General features: G+C 41.5%; 1 protein-coding gene across 1 annotated transcript in view; it reads left to right on the forward strand.

Moving 5' to 3' along the window:
* Nucleotides 1-874: 874 nt before the first annotated feature.
* Nucleotides 875-19,769, forward strand: part of LOC126433992 (otoferlin-like) — a 168,888-nt gene continuing 149,993 nt past the window's right edge. The window contains exons 1-2 of the mRNA XM_050090452.1: nucleotides 875-919; nucleotides 8,206-8,367. Coding sequence (XP_049946409.1) covers nucleotides 875-919; nucleotides 8,206-8,367 — 207 coding nt within the window. The remainder of the gene's footprint in view (nucleotides 920-8,205; nucleotides 8,368-19,769) is intronic.

Consider the following 19,769-nt stretch of genomic DNA (forward strand, 5'->3'; position numbering starts at 1 on the left):
AGTTATTTTGATGTCGCCGCGGCTGCAGCGCAGACCCGCTGGCGCCAGACTTTACCCGAAGGTTTGCGCACCGGGACAAATTGTAAGTGTGCCCGCAGCACCGTAACACTACCATGATTCACACCACTCGTTTTCAGTTAAACTGCCTACTACCGTAATGATTATTTGTTTTAACTCATTACTGAACGTATTTTAAAAGGCAACTATCGTCAAACAAGGAAAATAAAAAAAATCCAACATAATTTTGTGATTTTACAAAGCATAATATAACTAATAACTTTATTAAATTATTGGGGGGGGGGGGGCTCCACCCACATAAACGAATTTTTGAGGGGGCTTGGGCCCCATGAGGCCCCATGTCGTCGGCGGCTGTGTACATCATACATCTTTTCAAACGTACACTTGACCTCCACTTAATTTTTATTTAACGAACAATATTTTGAAAAAAACTGATGGTGTTGCTACGGGGCGGCCCTTTGTCTCCCCTAGTAGCTAACCTTTCTATGGAAGACTTGGAGGACAAAAGCGGAGGCTTTGAAACCTTAATATTTCTGGAGATACCACCTTTGTGGTATGGTCACATAGGACAGTAAGGCTTCCTTCATTTCTGGAACACCATAACTCCTTCCATCCGAGTATCTGTTTCACCAGAAGTGGAGAAAAATCCAGACCTCCCGTTCTTGGATGTGATTGTCCATAGAAAAGAAAACTTTTCCTTGGATCACGTGTTCCGACTCATGCTGGCCTATGTCTACGAGCTACGAGCTGCCATCACCCATCCCATTTCGATCAGAGGGTTTTCTCAGTCCTTGAGAGCTTACCCAACTTCGCTCTGTGTTTGTCCAGGGCAGGTACTCTGAGAAAGAGATTCGAAATGCATTTCAATCGGCGCGCCCTAAAAGTCAAGAACAGCCAGAAGGTAAGAAGAACTTTACGGGGATGATATTCCTATCTTATGCTGATAGCGTGTCCCTTAAGGTCGACAGGCTATTCAAGAAACATCTTCCGTCCTCCAGGGCTAGTGCAAACGATTCTGTGATCTATTAAAGATAACCTAGGTCTAAGGAGACCAGGAAAATATAAAATCATCCACAAGTGTGGGAAACCAAACATTGGCCAAACGAGTCGCGCTGTTAAAGATAGATAAGAAAAATATCGACGTCACACCAAATTAGGTCAGCCAGAAAAGCCTGCTGTTTCTGAACACTGTCTTGACACGGGACATAGCATTAATACGAAAAGACAAAGATCCTTTAGTCCACTTCCAAGAATTGCGACTCCATAATTAAGGAAGCAGTCAAAATAAGTATGAGTAACGGAGAATCGAAGTCAGAAAACTTAGTCTGGGCGCCAACAAACTGGTCGCGCGCGCTGGGCTGCGACTTGCAGCCGCGTTTTTCCCGCGACAAGCATGCGTAGACCGTTGCTCGTTTCTTCGGCATGGTGCTCTGGATGTCGACGTCCGCTAGGATTCGTCTACGATGACGTTATAATCCCACTCCTGGGCGCCTACGCATTTCTAGTGAGTAAGCACATATATTGGTAAGCCACTGCAGCAACACGTCAGTAAGCAGCTGTCTCGTTGAAATATTGTGCAACTGACATAACAATATCCGACGCGACGCCCGTGAACCACTGAACCAATTATTATGTCGGGAAAGTCTGAACAGCACATGTCATTGGCTTTTATTTTAACGATAACGACAAATGCTCCTGTCACAGCACAAAAAAGACGAGTATGTCTTGGGCAGAATTAGGAATGTAAAAGTAGGGAACTGGCTTTTCGACTAATCTGTCAGCTTCGAAGGCATTTAAATTAAAACATTTTGACGGATTCGTGCTTTTTTACTTGTTGGTATTAGTATTCATGGCATGTAATATAATGCGTCATGTCAATTAAAGTAGTGTGATACATGATATCATGTCGTATAAAATGACACATGTCATCCTACATGGCATTTGTCATGTCGTGCATTATGACACAGCGTGTCATTAAAGTTTAAAGTGCATGCATCCCCCATTTTGGGGTACTTACTGTTATAGATGCATCTCCACTCTTGGATACTTCCTATTATAGATAAATCCCACTCTCCAGAAGCACATACATTTGTGTCTATTTGTTATTACACCACACACCATATACGTAATATGGGGTGGGTTTGAGGGAGAAATGATCCCTGCACGAAAAAAGTAAACTCCCTCCCTCACCCAGAAATAAAAAAAAAAAATTAGCGCCGTACTCCCCCCCCCCCCCTCCCCCCAGGAACAAATCCACCATCAGAAATTATATCCCCCAGAAATTTTTTTTTAGCCATACAATATTATATACGATGGCTAGCGAATCTTAAGGATTTTGAACACAGGATCAGGGACTTAAGCCTATAAATTGCATGATACAGATGTGCCTTCAACTTGTTGCTAAGGTTCAAATGGCTCTGAGCACTATGGGACTTAACATCTGTGGTCATCAGTCCCCTAGAACTTAGAACTACTTAAACCTAACTAACCTAAGGACATCACACACATCCATGCCCGAGGCAGGATTCGAACCTGCGACCGTAGCAGTCGCGCGATTCCGGACTGAGCGCCTTAACCGCGAGACCACCGCGGCCGGCTGTTGCTAAGGGAGCTCACTGTTCTGAGAAAGTACGTTTAACTCGTAAAGCAATACGAATATGTCAAGATGTTTTGATTTAAATGTTTTTGAAGCTGCCAGATAAGTCGAAAAGCTAGTTCCTGTCTTTTACACCCATAACTCTGCCTAGGACATATCACCTTTTTTGTGCTATGGTGGGAGAATTTTTCGTTCTGGTTCCCAGCTTTTACTCTATCGTAATTTTGACATTAGGCTTACATCGTGACAGCTTGGCAACCGATGTAGCTTTTTTGTTGACTGGGGCAACAACTGATCCGGTATAGGTTTTTTTTACGAGTATTGTCTTCTGAACCATATTTCTTATGTCGTGGCAACGGATAAAGTTTTCAGAAAACAACAGCAGGATCATTAATTACATGTATTTGTTCAAAATGGTTCAAATGGGTCTGAGCACTATAGGACTTAACAGCTGTGGTCATCAGTCCCCTAGAACTTAGAACTACTTAAAGCTAACTAACCTAAGGACATTACACACATCCATGCCCGAGGCAGGATTCGAACCTGTGACCGTAGCAGATATATTTGTCTACTTACTAATGTTGTAATAAAATGTAATTGTAAGAGACACGAAACAGCAGTATTCACGTGTCATATACTCTCATCGTTCCTTTAGCACTCATGGATAATTTCTTGTTCCTCTACTGCAGCAGCTTTACGCAAAGCAGTATAGCTGTTAACATTTGTAGTGATTATAAGAATCAAAGTAAATCAAAAGGCTCTTTCATCCAGCAAAGAGGAGAGCGTTGCACACGTTATATGACTCCTTTGTTCATGATTCAAGAAAAAGGAATATTTCGAGAAAGGAAATTTTCTTCCCGCTACAAGTCAGCAGCTATAATTCTTAATGCCAAAAATAGATTTTTGAGGTATTTGCATTCAAAGCCAATGGACTTGTTTGAATGTTTTTGCAGCGAGTAAAACACATTCCATATTCTTAAAGCGATAATTTGGAAGATAAGCAACACATCTATATAAGACTATCATAAACTTTCTATTGGACACAAAACGCCGTTCAGCCACAAATTCGTTTATAGCACTTTTGTGGACAGGTGCATTGTCCCATGAATATTGGTAGTCCACTTTACAAGTCCAGGCGTCTTCTTAAGTATTTTTCCAAGCGTTCGGTCCAAAAGACATGTGTACTTTGCACTAGTTCTTATTGTGCTATTTGCAGGTAACTGATAGGTGGAGAATCAATTATCTAACCGAGAACCTATTGGCGTCACTGTTTCCAAGAGGTAAAATCGGCACTTTCGTCCATTGTTTCGTTTCTGGCGGGGCATGATGAGCCCATCTCTCATCTTCTACAATGAACAAATGACATACAAAATCAGTTGACTCGTTTTTAAAATGGTTCAAGTATTGCAGAAAAATTCGATGCCGCAGTTACTTTTTATCAGAATTGAATAAATGCTGCACACTTGCACAAATTATCTTTTAGTTAATTTTTCACGTAAAATTACAGTGCTGTTTCCTCTGATGTGCATATGCACTCAACTGTATCACATGTCCTCCATGATCCAACGTCGAGTCTGGTATTGTGCACTCTCTCGATGTTTTCATCCGTTATTTACGTGGATGAGAAAGTCACTTACCAATAAATTGAGCCATTCGTTTCGTAACTGTCAAAAATGAGGGGTCATGCTCTTTATTAGCTTTCGCCAACTTTGGATGAATTTTAGATGGTAATGAACCATCCAAAAGAATGAACCTTATGACGGCGTTCCAATTTATCCATCTGAACGAAATATATAAACATAACTATTCCGCAGCTCAAGTTACTTAATGATGAAATAAAAACCCACCGTCTCTGTACCTAGCGGAGTAATTTCGTGGCACTACACTTGCTCCCCCCCCCCCCCCCCCCTGAAACCCCGTTTTGGATGTTGTTATATAAACATCAGCAGCCGTCTTGTCAAAACCTTTAAATCAGGTACTTATAATAAGTCAGCTTGACGCTTTCAGACTTCCCTTCCAGATGGGATGCCAGAACGAATCTGAACTACTTCAATGACTTGGTTAAATTAACTTTCTGCCCGCATCTCGTGGTCGTGCGGTAGCGTTCTCGCTTCCCACGCCCGGGTTCCCGGGTTCGATTCCCGGCGGGGTCAGGGATTTTCTCTGCTTCGTGATGGCTGGGTGTTGTGTGCTGTCCTTAGGTTAGTTAGGTTTAAGTAGTTCTAAGTTCTAGGGGACTGATGACCATAGATGTTAAGTCCCATAGTGCTCAGAGCCATTTGAACCAAATTAACTTTCTACTAGATCGGAAGTAGAGAGAGGCAAAAATTCAACCCAGAATGAGATTTTCACTCTGCAGCGGAGTGTGCGCTGATATGAAACTTCCTTGCAGATTTAAACTGTGTGCCGGGCCGAACTCTGGACCTGGAAACATCCCCCAGGAGACGAGATACTGGCAGAAGTAAAGCTGTGAGGACGGGGCGTGAATCGTGCTTGGGTAGCTCAGATGGTAGAGCACTTGTCCGCGAAAGGCAAAGGTACCGAGTTTGAGTCTCGGTCCGGCATACAGTTTCAATCTGCCAGAAAGTTTTAAAAAAATGGTTCAAATGGCTCTGAGCACTATGGGACTCAACTTCTGTGGTCATCAGTCCCCTAGAACTTAGAACTACTTAAACCTAACTAACCTAAGGACGTCACACACATCCATGCGAGAGGCAGGATTCGAACCTGCGACCGTAGCAGTCCCGCGGTTCCGGACTGCACGCCTAGAACCACTAGACCACCGCGGCCGGCAGAAAGTTTAAAAAATTCAACCATTTGCATAGCACCAGCTTCATAATATGTGCAAATTTGTATATAAATATTGTAATAATAAAGGGTAAATAAATAAAGAGATTAATGGAAATCAATTATTTTCGATTAATGTCCAAATTTTTGATTTTTATAGTTTCTCTCTTTTGAGTTCCTTTTAACGTGAACTTACTTCCATGTAGTCGAGATCTACACACTCATGTTAGGTGCTTCTTCTTCCGACGCCGCAAAACTTATCACTCTTGACCGTGTAGGTAATGTAATTTTCATTTATCGGACTTCTTCCTTATACACAGGCAGCACTCGTGACATGACGTTTACGTATTGCGCGGGAGATAACTGAATAGCTCCTTGGTTTTGTTCCAATAATAATTATTATTCAGACAACACAAATGCCTACCACACATACCTTAAAAAATATACGTCTTCTCTCCACGAGAACTATAGACAGAGTCTCTCTACTAATTGACAAAAAATTGAAAGGAGTTTATTTTCATTTGTTATTCGCCTTCCGGCGTAGCTAAATATATCTTTATCCACGCCTATAGCGACCGCGCTAACAATTGTTATCTTTGGTTTTAAATTTTTGTTATAGCATGTTGGGGCTTTTCCTTATGTACCTATAAAAAAAGTCCCGTGGCTTTTCAGAAGTTGACTTTCGGGGAACTATCTCTTCTCTCACTTCAAGCTTCAATAATTTCAATATTCTCAACAAAATTCAATGATCAAAAGTATCAGTCTTCTCCTAAGGAAAATTATGTTTCAAAACATTGATGGAGAAAGTCTGCGATCGCAATGCACTATTTTTAATCAATTATAAAACAGTCTAGATCGTAAGGCACGTTAATGACAAGGGGATCGGTTTCGATCATTACATAATAACAATAATAATAATAATAATAATAATAGTATACGTGCCTTGCGATCTAGACTGTTTTGTTGTGAATTGCAGATTCTCATGAGGAAATCAGATGCAAATTCGATTTGCTACTTCCACACAGACATTCACTTTAGAATTCTTGATTGATAATAGAATCCCTTCTCATATTCAACGGAGTGTTTTATTAGAACGTAGTTTACCATAACATCGATGTTGACCATAAGCGGTCAACACAGGCCGACATGAGCTTCTACCGCGTGATGGCTTTCGCTTGGTAGACAATAGCAGTCAGCTCTGGCTTGGCGGCTAGGCGGAAAATGCTGCCGTCGTAGTGTTAATGTGCGATCACGACATGAAACGGACACTAACTAACCTCTTAAATACACAATTCCAACTTTAGAAAACCACAAACAATATAGACAATCTTACTAAATACCTAACATTATGCTCGTAGAATACATAAGACATATGATTAGCAGCAAACTTAGCGGTAGGAGACGTGGTGTGACTATCTTGATATTTAGTTACACTATATTTCTCACTAAGACTGTTGAAAAATATCGATATAACGATACATCGATGTTCCTCCCAAAACTCCCGATATCTACATAGTCGATATTTTATTCTACAGTATAAAGATATTTCGATATAGAAGTGGCAACATCGAGCGTCGATATTTTTATTTTATATTTTTTTCGTTATTTTTGGTAACATTTGAAACAGTCCTTTTGAAATTAAAGTAGAACATAATTGTACTTTCACTCGGTGAAGGAGTTTACTACTTTTTGAGCTTCCATCATGTCCAGTGTTTCTCTTTGACTGTGTGAAGCAAATATAGGTGACACAAAGAAGAAGGCCGATTGTACTGGGGGTGGGTGCGGTGTGAATTGAATAACAAGATTCCTGATGTGAAGAAATAGCAAAACTGTTGCGTTAAAAAGTGTGCTATTTCTTCATATCAGCATTCTTCTAAAACAGTTGCTGAAAATGATGAGCCCGCATCTCGTGGTCATTCGGTAGCGTTCTCGCTTCCCACGCCCGGGTTCCCGAGTTCGATTCCCGGCGGGGGTCAGGGATTTTCCTTGCCTCGTGATGGCTGGGTGTTGTGTGCTGTCCTTAGGTTAGTTAGGTTTAAGTAGTTCTAAGTTCTATGGGTCTGATGACCATAGATGTTAAGTCCCATAGTGCTCAGAGCCATTTTTGAAAATGGTGAACAAAAATCTAAATGACAAGATTGGCCTTTGCGGTGAGTAGAGACGTGTGGGGGGAAATGCTGATGTAATCGGTGCTCGGCGCTACCAACAGAAACTAAAACGTTTAACTACACCGCGCAATTTTGACATTACGACTTCTAGGTCACTGGCGTTGGCAGAAATTAAAAAACAGGGAAGTCGTCATTAAGTGTTCCAGACAGATCCAATATGTTACGAAGGACACCTTTTATTGTACCACTTACTTGCTGTTACCATTGTTAGCAAAATGGTTATCGCCAAGCGAGAATGTGTATCGTTTTCCTTTCAGTTCTTGCTCTAAGGGGGATAGGCAGGCTCCTAGCTTGTTGAAGTACAGAATATCTAATAAATAATAAAGTAGTACTTAAATATACAGCTTTAAAACTGGCAATATGTTTACAATTTGCAGCCGATGTTTTTATAGGCTGGTCCGTAGATATGTTTTCTTCGATACATCAATACGTTTTTTTATATATCGAGCGTCGATAATAGCATTATTTTAAATATCGATATATCGGATTCACGATATTTTTAAAAATATCAACATTTCTAGTTCTCACCTTGCCGTGGCACATGCTCACAGTAAATATTCTGAAAGTCAACTGTTGTACGTGTGAGGCTTGCTGCGGTGAAGAGGTGAGACGGTGGCTGCCTGATCGCGTTGCCAGGTGGTGGGGCAGCGACGCGAGGAACTGGTGGGCCGCGCGGTGACGTCAGCGGCGGTGCGCCTGCAGGGCGAACCCCACCGGCCACCTCCGCTGCGTTGGCTGCCGCTGCACCGCGCACAGCTGCACGCAGGAGATCTGCTCTTCTCTGCAGAGGTGCTGCAGGTGAGCCGAGCACTACACCTGCAAGTACAGCCGCGGCTAATCAAACGTCAGGCGATCGGACTGCATCTACAACTGTAAAAATCTACACCGATTCCGCAAACAGAGATTTTCCGCAACTCAGCTCGCTCTGTTCCTTCATGAGATCCGTAGCGCTGTAGACGATGGCCTGGCCTTTGGCACAGTTCCGCACTCCCACTTAGTGGAAAAAAAAAACGAAGTTAGCAAATATCGGGCCAGATTTGCGACAGGAGCCAGGGCTTCCTTACAGTCAAAACTCAACACATCGCTCTTAAATCGACAGACGTAAACGTAATATCCGGAGTACCCCAAGGAAGTCTGATAAGACCATTACAATCCCCCGTATTGTTTGTAACATATATCGTGTGTATATGTGATTTCCTAATATTGTCTCCACGGTGGAATTCTGACACAACAAATGATTAAGATGACCCTGGCGTTAACAACTTATACCTAGGGATTTCCATAAGTATCGTGTTTTAGTTTTCTGCATTTCAGTTTAACATATCATACCCGTCATTCCTATCGGAATGCTGCTAGAATGAATCACAACGTGGGTACCGTAGACTATTTATTTTCAGAAAACATATAGAGAGTGAAGAATTGTATAAATATGAAGTACACAGTGTCAGAGTCTATACCTAATGTAATTTTAAGGTTAGCGCAAAGTATGTTTGACCTTCTTTAGATCAAACCCCATCTCCTCCCCTCTCTCCTCCTCCCCTTTATTAGTCAAACACAAGTAGACTAGCCGGCCGGTGTGGCCGAGCGGTTCTAGGCGCTACAGTCTGGAACCACGTGACCACTACGGTCGCAGGTTCGAATCCTGCTTCGGGCGTGGATGTGTGTGATGTCCTTAGGTTAGTTAGGTTTAAGTAGTTCTAAGTTCTAGGGGACTGATGACCTTAGAATTAGAATTTAAGTCTCATAGTGCTCAGAGCCATTTGAACCACAAGTAGAATGATACTGATTACCGGAGGGTAACCTCCGGGCTGGTATTTTCTGACAGCGCTCGGTGGACCAGCAAATGGAACTCAACACATTTACTGTGAGTGTTTCGCTATAAGCCAAGCCAAAGTGTGCATATCACGTACTGAAGTACAGACAGAAACTGTACTGCTCCGATGATCTGCTCACTGGGGCATTGGCCACTGTGCAGTTGACGTACGTGGCGTACCTGCAATTCTCTGCCTACACAGAGGATACAATGTGCCGACCACAATCTCCTAGTGCTGAAATTACGATTCAAGATTTACATTTGCTCACTAGCCAGAAACAGAAATTCCAACCAAGTAGTCTCCCGTTAAGAAGCATTTCAGTGTGTGTCAGACTCCATAGAGAGCTGAAGACTCGTCACCCGGGTAAACTGAATAAAATGTCTGTCACAGAGACACGACTTCACGCGCTCTCAGTGTAGAAAGCAAAATTTTGTAAAATGCCCCCTTGTTTCTCTCACCAGCGAAATCTCTAGAGCGATCCCCCGGGGGAATGGGCCTCGGCTAATCGCGGCGCGAAAGTGCCCTCAGTCGAGCCCCAGAGGGAAGTGTATCTCCATGCCACACCCCACTTCCTACTGCACACCTTGCGTTTACATTTGCCCTCAGGCAATGATTTCCAGGGGCCATCGCAAAAACATTACCTGCCATTAAATGGATCATGAGTCTGCCAGCCAGCCACCTGAAGTTTGTACTCCTTTTACAAGATTTTCTAGAAGTTCCCATTTCCCTTCCCTACTCCACCAATAAAAAACTCATCTTTTCTATTCAGCAGGAAGAGTGCCGTGGTGCTTCCCATGAGAAAATTCAATTCGTGACCATCACTTGTGATCCCGTTCTTTCCTTCGCACTAAAAGGGATATCTTTCGCCTTGTTTGCTCCCGATGTTATTTCTTCATTTACGATAGTCTGAAATTTTTTGGTCCACCAGACAGGAACCTCCCGCCTGCTCAGTCCACACTACGGGAGGTCTGTCGCCTCCAGCATTGTAAACCTCTGCCTCCAACCTCCGCTCTCCCTTAGGACAGTAAATGTCCACTTCTGCAGAACACAAGTCTCTCAGCCCAGTAGAGATAACTCTGAAAAAGGGGCTTGATTTAAAAAAATCGAGTAATTTTGATTTTCATGGATGTCGTATGTATTACCCCTCTCACGAAAAATTGAAGTTTTAAACCATCTCCCCCTTGTGTGCTATCCACCAACTTGAAAAAACCGCTAAGAAATGACACATCCTTCAGTCTTTTCTGAGTAGCTCGCTTCAGCTGCATTTTGGGCAAAAGATATCAGTATCAGTTTTAAAGAGGGTTAAATTTTCTCCATGTTTCGTACAGAACATGTTGGAAAATTTAGAACATCTACTGAGATACGATGCTGTGGAAATCTACAAAAATGTCAAAAAGCGTAAAACATTAGAAATGTCAGTGGTTTCACGTTAATAATTTTTTTAATGCACACAATGTACTGTACTGTAGAGGATTTAATTTGTTTCTAGGTACATACACAATAATTCTAATTACTCCCTATAGATGAGGAGAAATGTTGCGTTAACTATTTTAATAAAAGTGTACTTGAAGCTGAAAATACCATTCACAGTCATAAATAGTATTCCTGGATGTAATATCATCTTTAAGCCATCATATATCACTTTATTCCCTCTCCAGCATCCCCCCTTCCACTGAACAGCCCTTGGAGTTTTGAAAAGTTTGTCAATTACTATTTAACCTCAGTGAATGCACTTTCGTGCTGTATTGTAGAATGTGCTCTTTCTTTCGAAATGTCAGATTCATATCGGGGTGTGTGCTTTATCTGTGCTGAAAGTTTAGGTGAAGGTGAAATGTTGTTAGTGAAAGAGAGAGGTGTAAATACACTACGTGAGTCGAGTGCAAGGCATAAACTTACAGCACGCTCTGATTTAGTAAATAGTGTGAACGAAGTCCAATTTCATTCTTCACACCTAACGAGATATAATAATGACAAGCTGACAGCAACTTACGTCCGAAAGAGGTTTCCCAGCCTGCGCCTTGACCGTTACTTACATCGTTGAATGAACGTTTTCAATTTCAAGGATTACTGCATTCTCTGCAGTAATTTTCTACATTGAGGAGAAACGGAAGAAGACTCCCTTTGGCTAGACGCAATCGAGTGTTTTGTGTGAAAAAACTGTCCATGAAATAATCAGTTCTCAATATTGTCAATGCACGAAGGGATCAATGGCCACAGGAAGTTCTTCAGCGCATTTCCACCTTACGTGAGGGAACTGATGTAGTAGTAGGTGATGAAGCACACCATTAATAATGCTACAAAAACTGTACAGTAGAGTACTTACTGCGATGAAGCAAAGGAATTCATTTTCTCCTATTTGGAAGAGAAGTCTGAAGAGTGTCAGTTTCCATCTCAAGACTTGATTAATCAGACTGAAGGAGAGATTCGTCCGAACATTAGAACCATAAAAACAGTACTTAAAATAATGGAGATGATATGCTGGCTAACTCACGTTGCCAAACACCATTTTTATGTTTCAAGATTCTCAATAATAACTGGTTCAGGAAAAGGAAAAGTAAATTGGAAGAAGACCACATTCGAATCCTCAAGGCTGCAGCTGACAAATTTGTAGAAGATATTCGTTCTCACGTTCATGACAACAGCAGGTATACATCTTCAATTGACTTCCTTGAATGTATGGAATCTGTGATACCACCTTCTTTACTTTATTTCATGCAAAAGTGTGGATCTGAAACACAAAAGAGGCGAGTTGGATTGTTGGAGGAAAAAGTGTGTGGCATTGTCGCATTCAGTGATATCCATAGTAAGATAATGATCATTTTTGCTATCACTTCTCACTGGAGTTGGTAGTTATTTATACAAAAGATTTGGATCACAAATTCCCGTAAATATGTTTTCACCACTGGGATTTTCTTACAGTTATGATGAGGTTTCAAATTTTGAGGTACCTGTTGCGCTTCACCCGGATGAATGCCTCAAGAGGAATGCATTCTGTCAATTCACATTTAATAATGCCGACTTCATGATCAACACCTTGAATGGGGAAGATACATTTCAGGCATAGAGTGAGATCGTGTACGTTACTCCAAGCATCTCTGTGGTTCGATGTATGTGTTCATTGTAGATTCGAATCATGTCTTAATCCACCAGAGGTTGAATTCAGCATGGAAGAAGATAAAATGTAAGCACTATTTTTAAACTGTAGTTTGTTGAAATATGATAAAATATTGAAAATTTGTGTTCTTCTTTTTCAGAAATACTTATTCCCCAAAAATTACACGACTCTCATGAACTACGTTTACATATTGTATACATAATGGCTTAAAGATGATATTATATTCAGGAATACTATTTTTGACTGAGGATGATATTTTCAATTTAGAGTCAACTTTCACAAAAATTGTTGACGCAGCATTTCCCCACATGTATAGAGAGTAACTGCCAACTTCTTTGCAGCAGTGTAACACCGTTTCCCGTCAGATCACCGAAGTTAAGCGCTTAACGCTTGGCCAGCACTTAGATGGCCACCCTCCGGGCCCGCCGAGCGCTGTTAGCAAGCGGTGTGCACTCAGCCCTTGTAAGGGCAGTTGAGGAACTACTTGATTCAGAAGTAGCGGCCGCGGTCACTCAAACTGACAACGGCCGAGAGAACGGTGTGCTGACGACAAACTTCTCCATATGCGCAACCAGTGCCGCCTATCGGTTGAGGATGACACGGCGGCTGGTCGGTACCGTTGGGCCTTCCGAAGTCTGTTTGGACGGTGTTTATAGGGAGTAACTACAAATATTTTGTATGAATCTTCAAGGAAATTAAATCATCTACTACACTGGTTCTTATGTGTAGCGCGCAAAACTGGACTAGAAAAAGTTACTAATGCGAAGCCAATGACATACCAAACGTTTCGCGATTTCTTGACATTTTTGAAGATGTTCGTAGTCTCGTTTCTCCATAGCTGTTCTGAATTTTCCAACTGGTTATATGCGAAACTTGTAAGAAATTTAACGCTCTTTGAAACTGATAATGGCATATTTCTGCCTAAAACAGACTGGAAACGAGTTACTAAGGGGAAACTGAAAAAAGTGCCATTTCTTACCGATATTATCAAGATGGGTGATAACACACTAGGGGGAGAAGGTCTGATACTTACTTTTTCACGAGAGGGGTAATACATAAAAATGTTTTAAAATAAAAGTTACTCCACTTTTAGCAATACCAGCCTCTCTTTAGCTGACAGTGGCTTTTGAAGAACGCATGGCCTACTTCGCCTTTCCTGTCAGTGTTCAGCTCCAATTAACTCCCAAACGTGCATTATTACAGCAATTGTTAGTACATGGTGCTAGCCAGTGTCGGCCAGTGAATGAAATGACTCATCATCCGATTGTGTATCGTAAACGGTGATCTAATATGAATTTAAATTTAAGAGAATATTAAATGTATGATGGTAAAATATTGTCGCTTAACACCGTTACTGTTTACATTGTATGTCAATTATCTAACAGAAAACGTCGGACGCCGTTTAAGACTGTTCGCAGGTGATACGGTTGTGTATTCGAAAGTAGCAACGCCAGAAGACAGTAACGACTTGCAAAATTACCTACAGAGGCCTAATGTATGGTGCAGACTGGGGCAGTTGATAATGAACGTAAATAAATAAGATGATTGTGGATACAAAGAAAAAGAAAGACACTACTGCACAACTACACCATTGATGAGAAACTGCTGGAAACAGTATCTATCGTAAAATATCTAGGACTACCCAGTGTACCCTTAAATCGAATGACCACATAAAACAACTAGTAAGCAAAGAAGGTGCCAGACTGAGAGTCACAGGAAGTATCTTAAGGAAATGTAATTCGTCTACTAAAGAAGTGGCTCACAAGGCACTCCTTCTACAGATTCTTGAGTATTGTTCATCAGTTTGGGATTCTTACAAGGCAGTACTGATAGAAGAGATAGAGAAGTGTGGCGCATTTCGTCGCAAGATCGTTTTGTCTTCTCGAGAGTGTTACAGACGTTCTTAAACTCCAGTGGCAGACATTACAAGAGAGGCGCTGTGCATCGCGGAGGGTGTTACCATTGAAATTTCGATAGAGCACTTTCCGGGAAGAATCGCACACTATATTACTTCCACCAACATACATATCGCGAAATGACCATGACGAGAACATTCGAGAAATTAAAGCTAAGACGGAGGCTTGGTGACAGTCATTCTTCTCACGCCCCAATCGCGTGTGGAACAGGGAAGGGGTGATCTCTTAGTGCTACCAGAAGTACCTTCTCCCATGCATCTTAAAAAGGCTTGCGACGTTTGATGTAGATGTAGATGCAGATACAGTACGACACTATCGTCTCAGCAAAACAGACACAGTCTCACCGGTATCAATCGCTACTGTATCGAAAAACTATGGCTCGTTGCGGTACCTTGTCATGAAAATACAAAATACAACACTCAGATTAGAAAAGAAATCACAGAATAAACGAACGCTATCCATACGCCGTTAGTAACAATAAATCCTTTATCTCTATGTAGCCAATGTAACTGACCAAACGTATTACTACAGCATTAATTTCTTTACCGCATAATAAAATTTTAGTGTCCACATCTACCATCAATGAAGGGACGATACCTCTCCACGACTGACTATAATGCACCTCATACACGTTAAAGCATATACTATTGAAAATATACAACGACAGATACATTTTCTCTTCATCTCAGCATATAATATGTTAATAATATATCACATTCTTATTTATTCTACTGTTCACCTACTTCTTCGAAATACTCCGTAATATTCTCTCAGTTGCCGTCCATTTGTTGTCCTAGTCGTTTTAACTTGGAGAGTGACAAGATCTCCTACGTTATTGAGAGTAATGACATTCCATGATAATTAGTCACCTGTGTAATACTTCCTTCTCTGTGTTCTATCTTGTTCCCTTCTGTCCATCCACTTCTTACTGAGTACTTCCTTTGTTATTTATGTTGTTTGCGTTTTATGTATTCCCTTTCTTTTTTCATAGATTTACTGTACTTTCTTTAAGCAATTACACGACCCTTCAATGAATGTTCATAGTTAACATTCCACCATCATGCGTGGTATTTACTTTGCTCCCTGTACCAACTACCTGTATTTTGTTACTTTTTTACTGATCGAGCTAACTCTTTGAATCCTTTTTTCCTTTAGTTTCTTTGCTTTGAGTCCTGACATAGCTGTTGAGTTGCTCTTTTAGTTAGGATGCGTAGGTTTGAACTTTCTAACTGGAACATAGTATTTGTCTACCTCAATTTTGATACTGACATTAATTATTTCTAGACTCCTTCGAGATATAGTAGCCTGCCTGAAATTCTCCTGTTGGTGAACTAACTGATCGCCACGTTCTTTGCTTTCTGGACAGGTGCCGCAAATGCGTGGACATTACCTGAAGATTGTTGTTCTCTGACAATTCAACAAACCGTTTCCAATTTTTGTTATTGTTTTCATGTGCCATATAGTTGCCATCAGTATTTCTAAACCCTTGTTTGCCTTCCACTGTATGCATTAAAATCATCCAGTAAGAGGAGGAGGAGGAAATTAGTGTTTAACGTCCCGTCGACAACGAGGTCATTAGAGACGGAGCACAAGCTCGGATTAGGGAAGGATGGGGAAGGAAATCGGCCGTGCCCTTTCAAAGGAACCATCCCGGCATTTGCCTGAAGTGATGTAGGGAAATCACGGAAAACGTAAATCAGGATGGCCGGACGTGGGATTGAACCGTCGTCCTCCCGAATGCGCATCCAGTAAGAATTTAATGTTGTATATCAAGATATTTACGAGTCTGGTATCTATAGCATTTCAAGATTTGTCTATGTTTTCAGATATTTTCTAATTTTTATCGTTTGTTGGTGCTGTGGCGTTAATAATTAGTACGTATCTATAATTAGTTTGGAATACTGCCATCCTGTAGAGAATGTTTAGTAACATAATTGTTTATGGACAACAGTGAAAACAAAGTAAATACTATATATCGGAATTAAATTTAGTGACAAAGATGGCTACAGAAAATGGCCGTCAAGGACAACTGCTCGATATCCAAAATGTGTATTAAGGCGTTTGAAAGAACGGGTACAATTTGTGCCGATGTTCAGTCTTCAAATGACACACATATTTAAGGTGTAAATGGTGCTTCATCCAGGAAAAGTGTCATAAAATGTTGAAGAAAAGTTTTGCAGACCTCTAGACGTCACTCTTCAATCTGTAAAGAAATGCAGTAACTTGGTACGGAGTGGAGACCATAGTTTCCTAATGTCAAGTAATCTAGCAACAACATCTGAAAATTTGTGTAAGAAGATTATATCTACCCCATGTGGTCTTTATTGAGAAAATAACTGTCATTTAACATTTGAGAATGAAGACTGTAGTTTTAAAACAAACATGCCCGCAAACTACAAAAGTACAATAAAAATTACAGCTTTTGGACGTGCAACTAAGTGACCATGATATCGACTAGGCAAATGGTTGACCGAGCTCTGGAGGTATGTTGAATCCTACTGTTCAAATAGGTCCTTAAAATGCTTGATACTTGAAGATATGGACTGGTCGTTTCAAGACGATGCATCCATGAAGTTTTGTAAACGAGCCGCTGGTGTGACGTCGGGCGATCGTAGTTTTACGCCATCACGACTACTGGTTTTTCCTTCGTGGTTGTTTCATTATATCTAGAGACATAAACATGTTCTAAATACCACTCTGAAGTACATGGCAGAGCGACACGTAGGGGACCGGACCATATTCCGAGGTTTTTCGCGTAATATTTGTTTTCAGAAGTCAGCTTCCGCAAACGTCTACCAGTGCCGGCTTTTTCGGTATTTCCGTGGCGCAAACCAGTGAGACAAACATGTCTGTGACCATCGGCGCTGCCCTTTCTTGATTCATTCAATGTATCCTGTTATTACTTCGCCAACATCCTTGCCTCGTCTAATACAACGGTTGTCGTCAGGTCGCCGAAGTTACGCATTGCCAGGCGTAGCCTGTGCTTGGGTGAGTTGAGTTACCACTCGGGTACGTTACGATCTGTTGACAATTTTCCCTTTGCCGCTCGGGCGAAGCGGAGGAGGGGTGGTGGCGCAAAGGCCCTGATTACCAGGCTTTGCGCCAGTGTCCTGATTTGAATTTTAAACCTCTTACCAGAGTCTCGTGAACTGAGGACATGTCAGACTGTTGACGGGCGTCGTCTATCGGATGGAGACGTCAAGGCCCGGCGGCCCACTTGGTGCTGTTTAAGAGTAGGCTGTGTGCCGGCACTGCCTTTCATCATCTCATTTCTCTCATCATCACACAAAGAAAAGTAGGCACAACGCTACACACACGCCCATTACAGTCATCTACAAGAATCAGGTACAATTAACATACAAATTTCATACATCGCGAAAGAAAAGGCCAGTGTGTGTGACGGACAGGAAAAAGCGTTCCAGTTAGGGTGCTCAACCTGCCCTTAGGGGCCTTTCAGCCAACCCTGTCATATTGCTTTCCTTTTTATTGATGTTATTTGTTATGGCTCACACTCATTTCAGAAAATGCTAAGATGGTACGCATACCTGTTTTATAAGCCTCGTCTTTTACAGACTGACTGCATTTTCCTAGTACAATATAATGTACCAAAATCTGCCGCCTGCTTTAATTACGATTGAGTTTATGTGAACATTCGAGTTCATATCCATAGAAATTGTTACATCCAGGTCTTTGTATGACTTCACAGATTCTAATTTTCACTCACGGATATTGTAGTCATATGACAATACTTATCTTCATTTTGTGAAGCAGATAATTTTGCTTTCTCGTACATTAAAATTAAGTTGCCAATCTTTGCAACACGTTGAAATCTTATCAGTGTATGAGTGCAAATTTGTGCAGTTTTTTTTTCAGCTAGTGCGTCATTATTGATAACTGCAGGCACTGAGGTGGCAAAACTCATAGGGTACAAATTTGCACATATAGAGATGGCGGAACTATCATTTGTACTCAGGTGATTCATGTGAAAAGGTTTCCGACGTCATTATGGCCGACGACGGGAATTAATAGACTTTGAACGCAGAATGGTAGTGGGGGCTAAACGCATGGGGCATTCTATTTAGGAAATCGTTAGAGGATTCAATATTCCGAGGTCCACAGCATAAGGAGTGTGCAGAGAATACCAGCGACCGAGAGCAGCGGCGTTTGCATAGAGTTGTCAGTGCTAAGAGACAAGCAACACTGTGTGAAATAACCGCAGAAATTAGTGTGGAGCGTGCGACAAACGTATCAGTTAGGACAGTGGCACAGAAGCCATGGGGCCACGTTGCCAACAAGGCAATCCGAGATTTAAGTAAAATTATTAATCCGAAAGTTGATGGTGGCTCCATAATGGCGTGGGCTTTGTTTACTTGGAATGGAATGGGTCCTTAGGTCTCACTGAACTGATCATTGAATGGGAACGGTTATGTTCGGCTACATGGAAGCCATTTGCAGCCATTCGTGGACTTCATGTCCCCAAACAACAATGGAGTTTTTGTAGATGACAGTGAGACGTGTCAATAGCCTACAATCGTTCGCAGTTGGTTTGAAGAACATTCTGGACTATTCAAGCGAATGATTTGGCCATCCAAGTTCCCACCGAATATTAATGGGATTTAATTGAGAGGTCAGTTCGTCCACAAAATGCTGCACTGGTAATTCTTTCACAATTTCGAACGGCTTTAGAGGCAGCATAGCTCAGTATTTTTGCAGGGGACTTCCAACGATTTTTTGAGTCAATGCCATGTCGGGTTGCTGCACTACTCCGGGAAAAAGAAGGTTCGACTAGATATTAGTAGATATACCACGACATTCATCATCTCAGTTTAATCTGAGGTTAGTATTAATATTGTACGCTGGTTATTAATATACAAAACGAACGGCAAAGGTCGGCCTTGGTGGCCGAGCGGATCTAGGCGCTACAGTCTGGAACCGCGCGACCGCTACGGTCGCAGGTTCGAATCCTGCCTCGGGCATGAATGTGTATGATTTCCTTAGGTTCGTTAGGTTAAAGTAGTTCTAAGTTCTAGGGGACTGATGACCTCAGAAGTTAAGTCCCATAGTGCTCAGAGCCATTTGAACCATTTTTGAACGGCAAAGGCTCCATTTGCTGGGAGACGCCTGAACTTACTTCTACTTTTGCGGGATGACTCTCCATTCAAAAAAACGTTCTGCATCCTCCCTAGCAAGAAATCCTCAATCGTGACATAATTTTCTCTGATAATCCATAAGTTCGCACTTTTGTTAATAAGCGTTGGTGTGGTCAGTAATAAAATGTTTTAGAGAGTTAAGAAATACAGCATCGAGCTAACTGACTCGATCTGTGTGGTCTTTCAGTACTCGATGTGAAAAAGC

Source organism: Schistocerca serialis, chromosome 1 (assembly GCF_023864345.2).
Source record: "Schistocerca serialis cubense isolate TAMUIC-IGC-003099 chromosome 1, iqSchSeri2.2, whole genome shotgun sequence".
NCBI lineage: Eukaryota > Metazoa > Arthropoda > Insecta > Orthoptera > Acrididae > Schistocerca > Schistocerca serialis.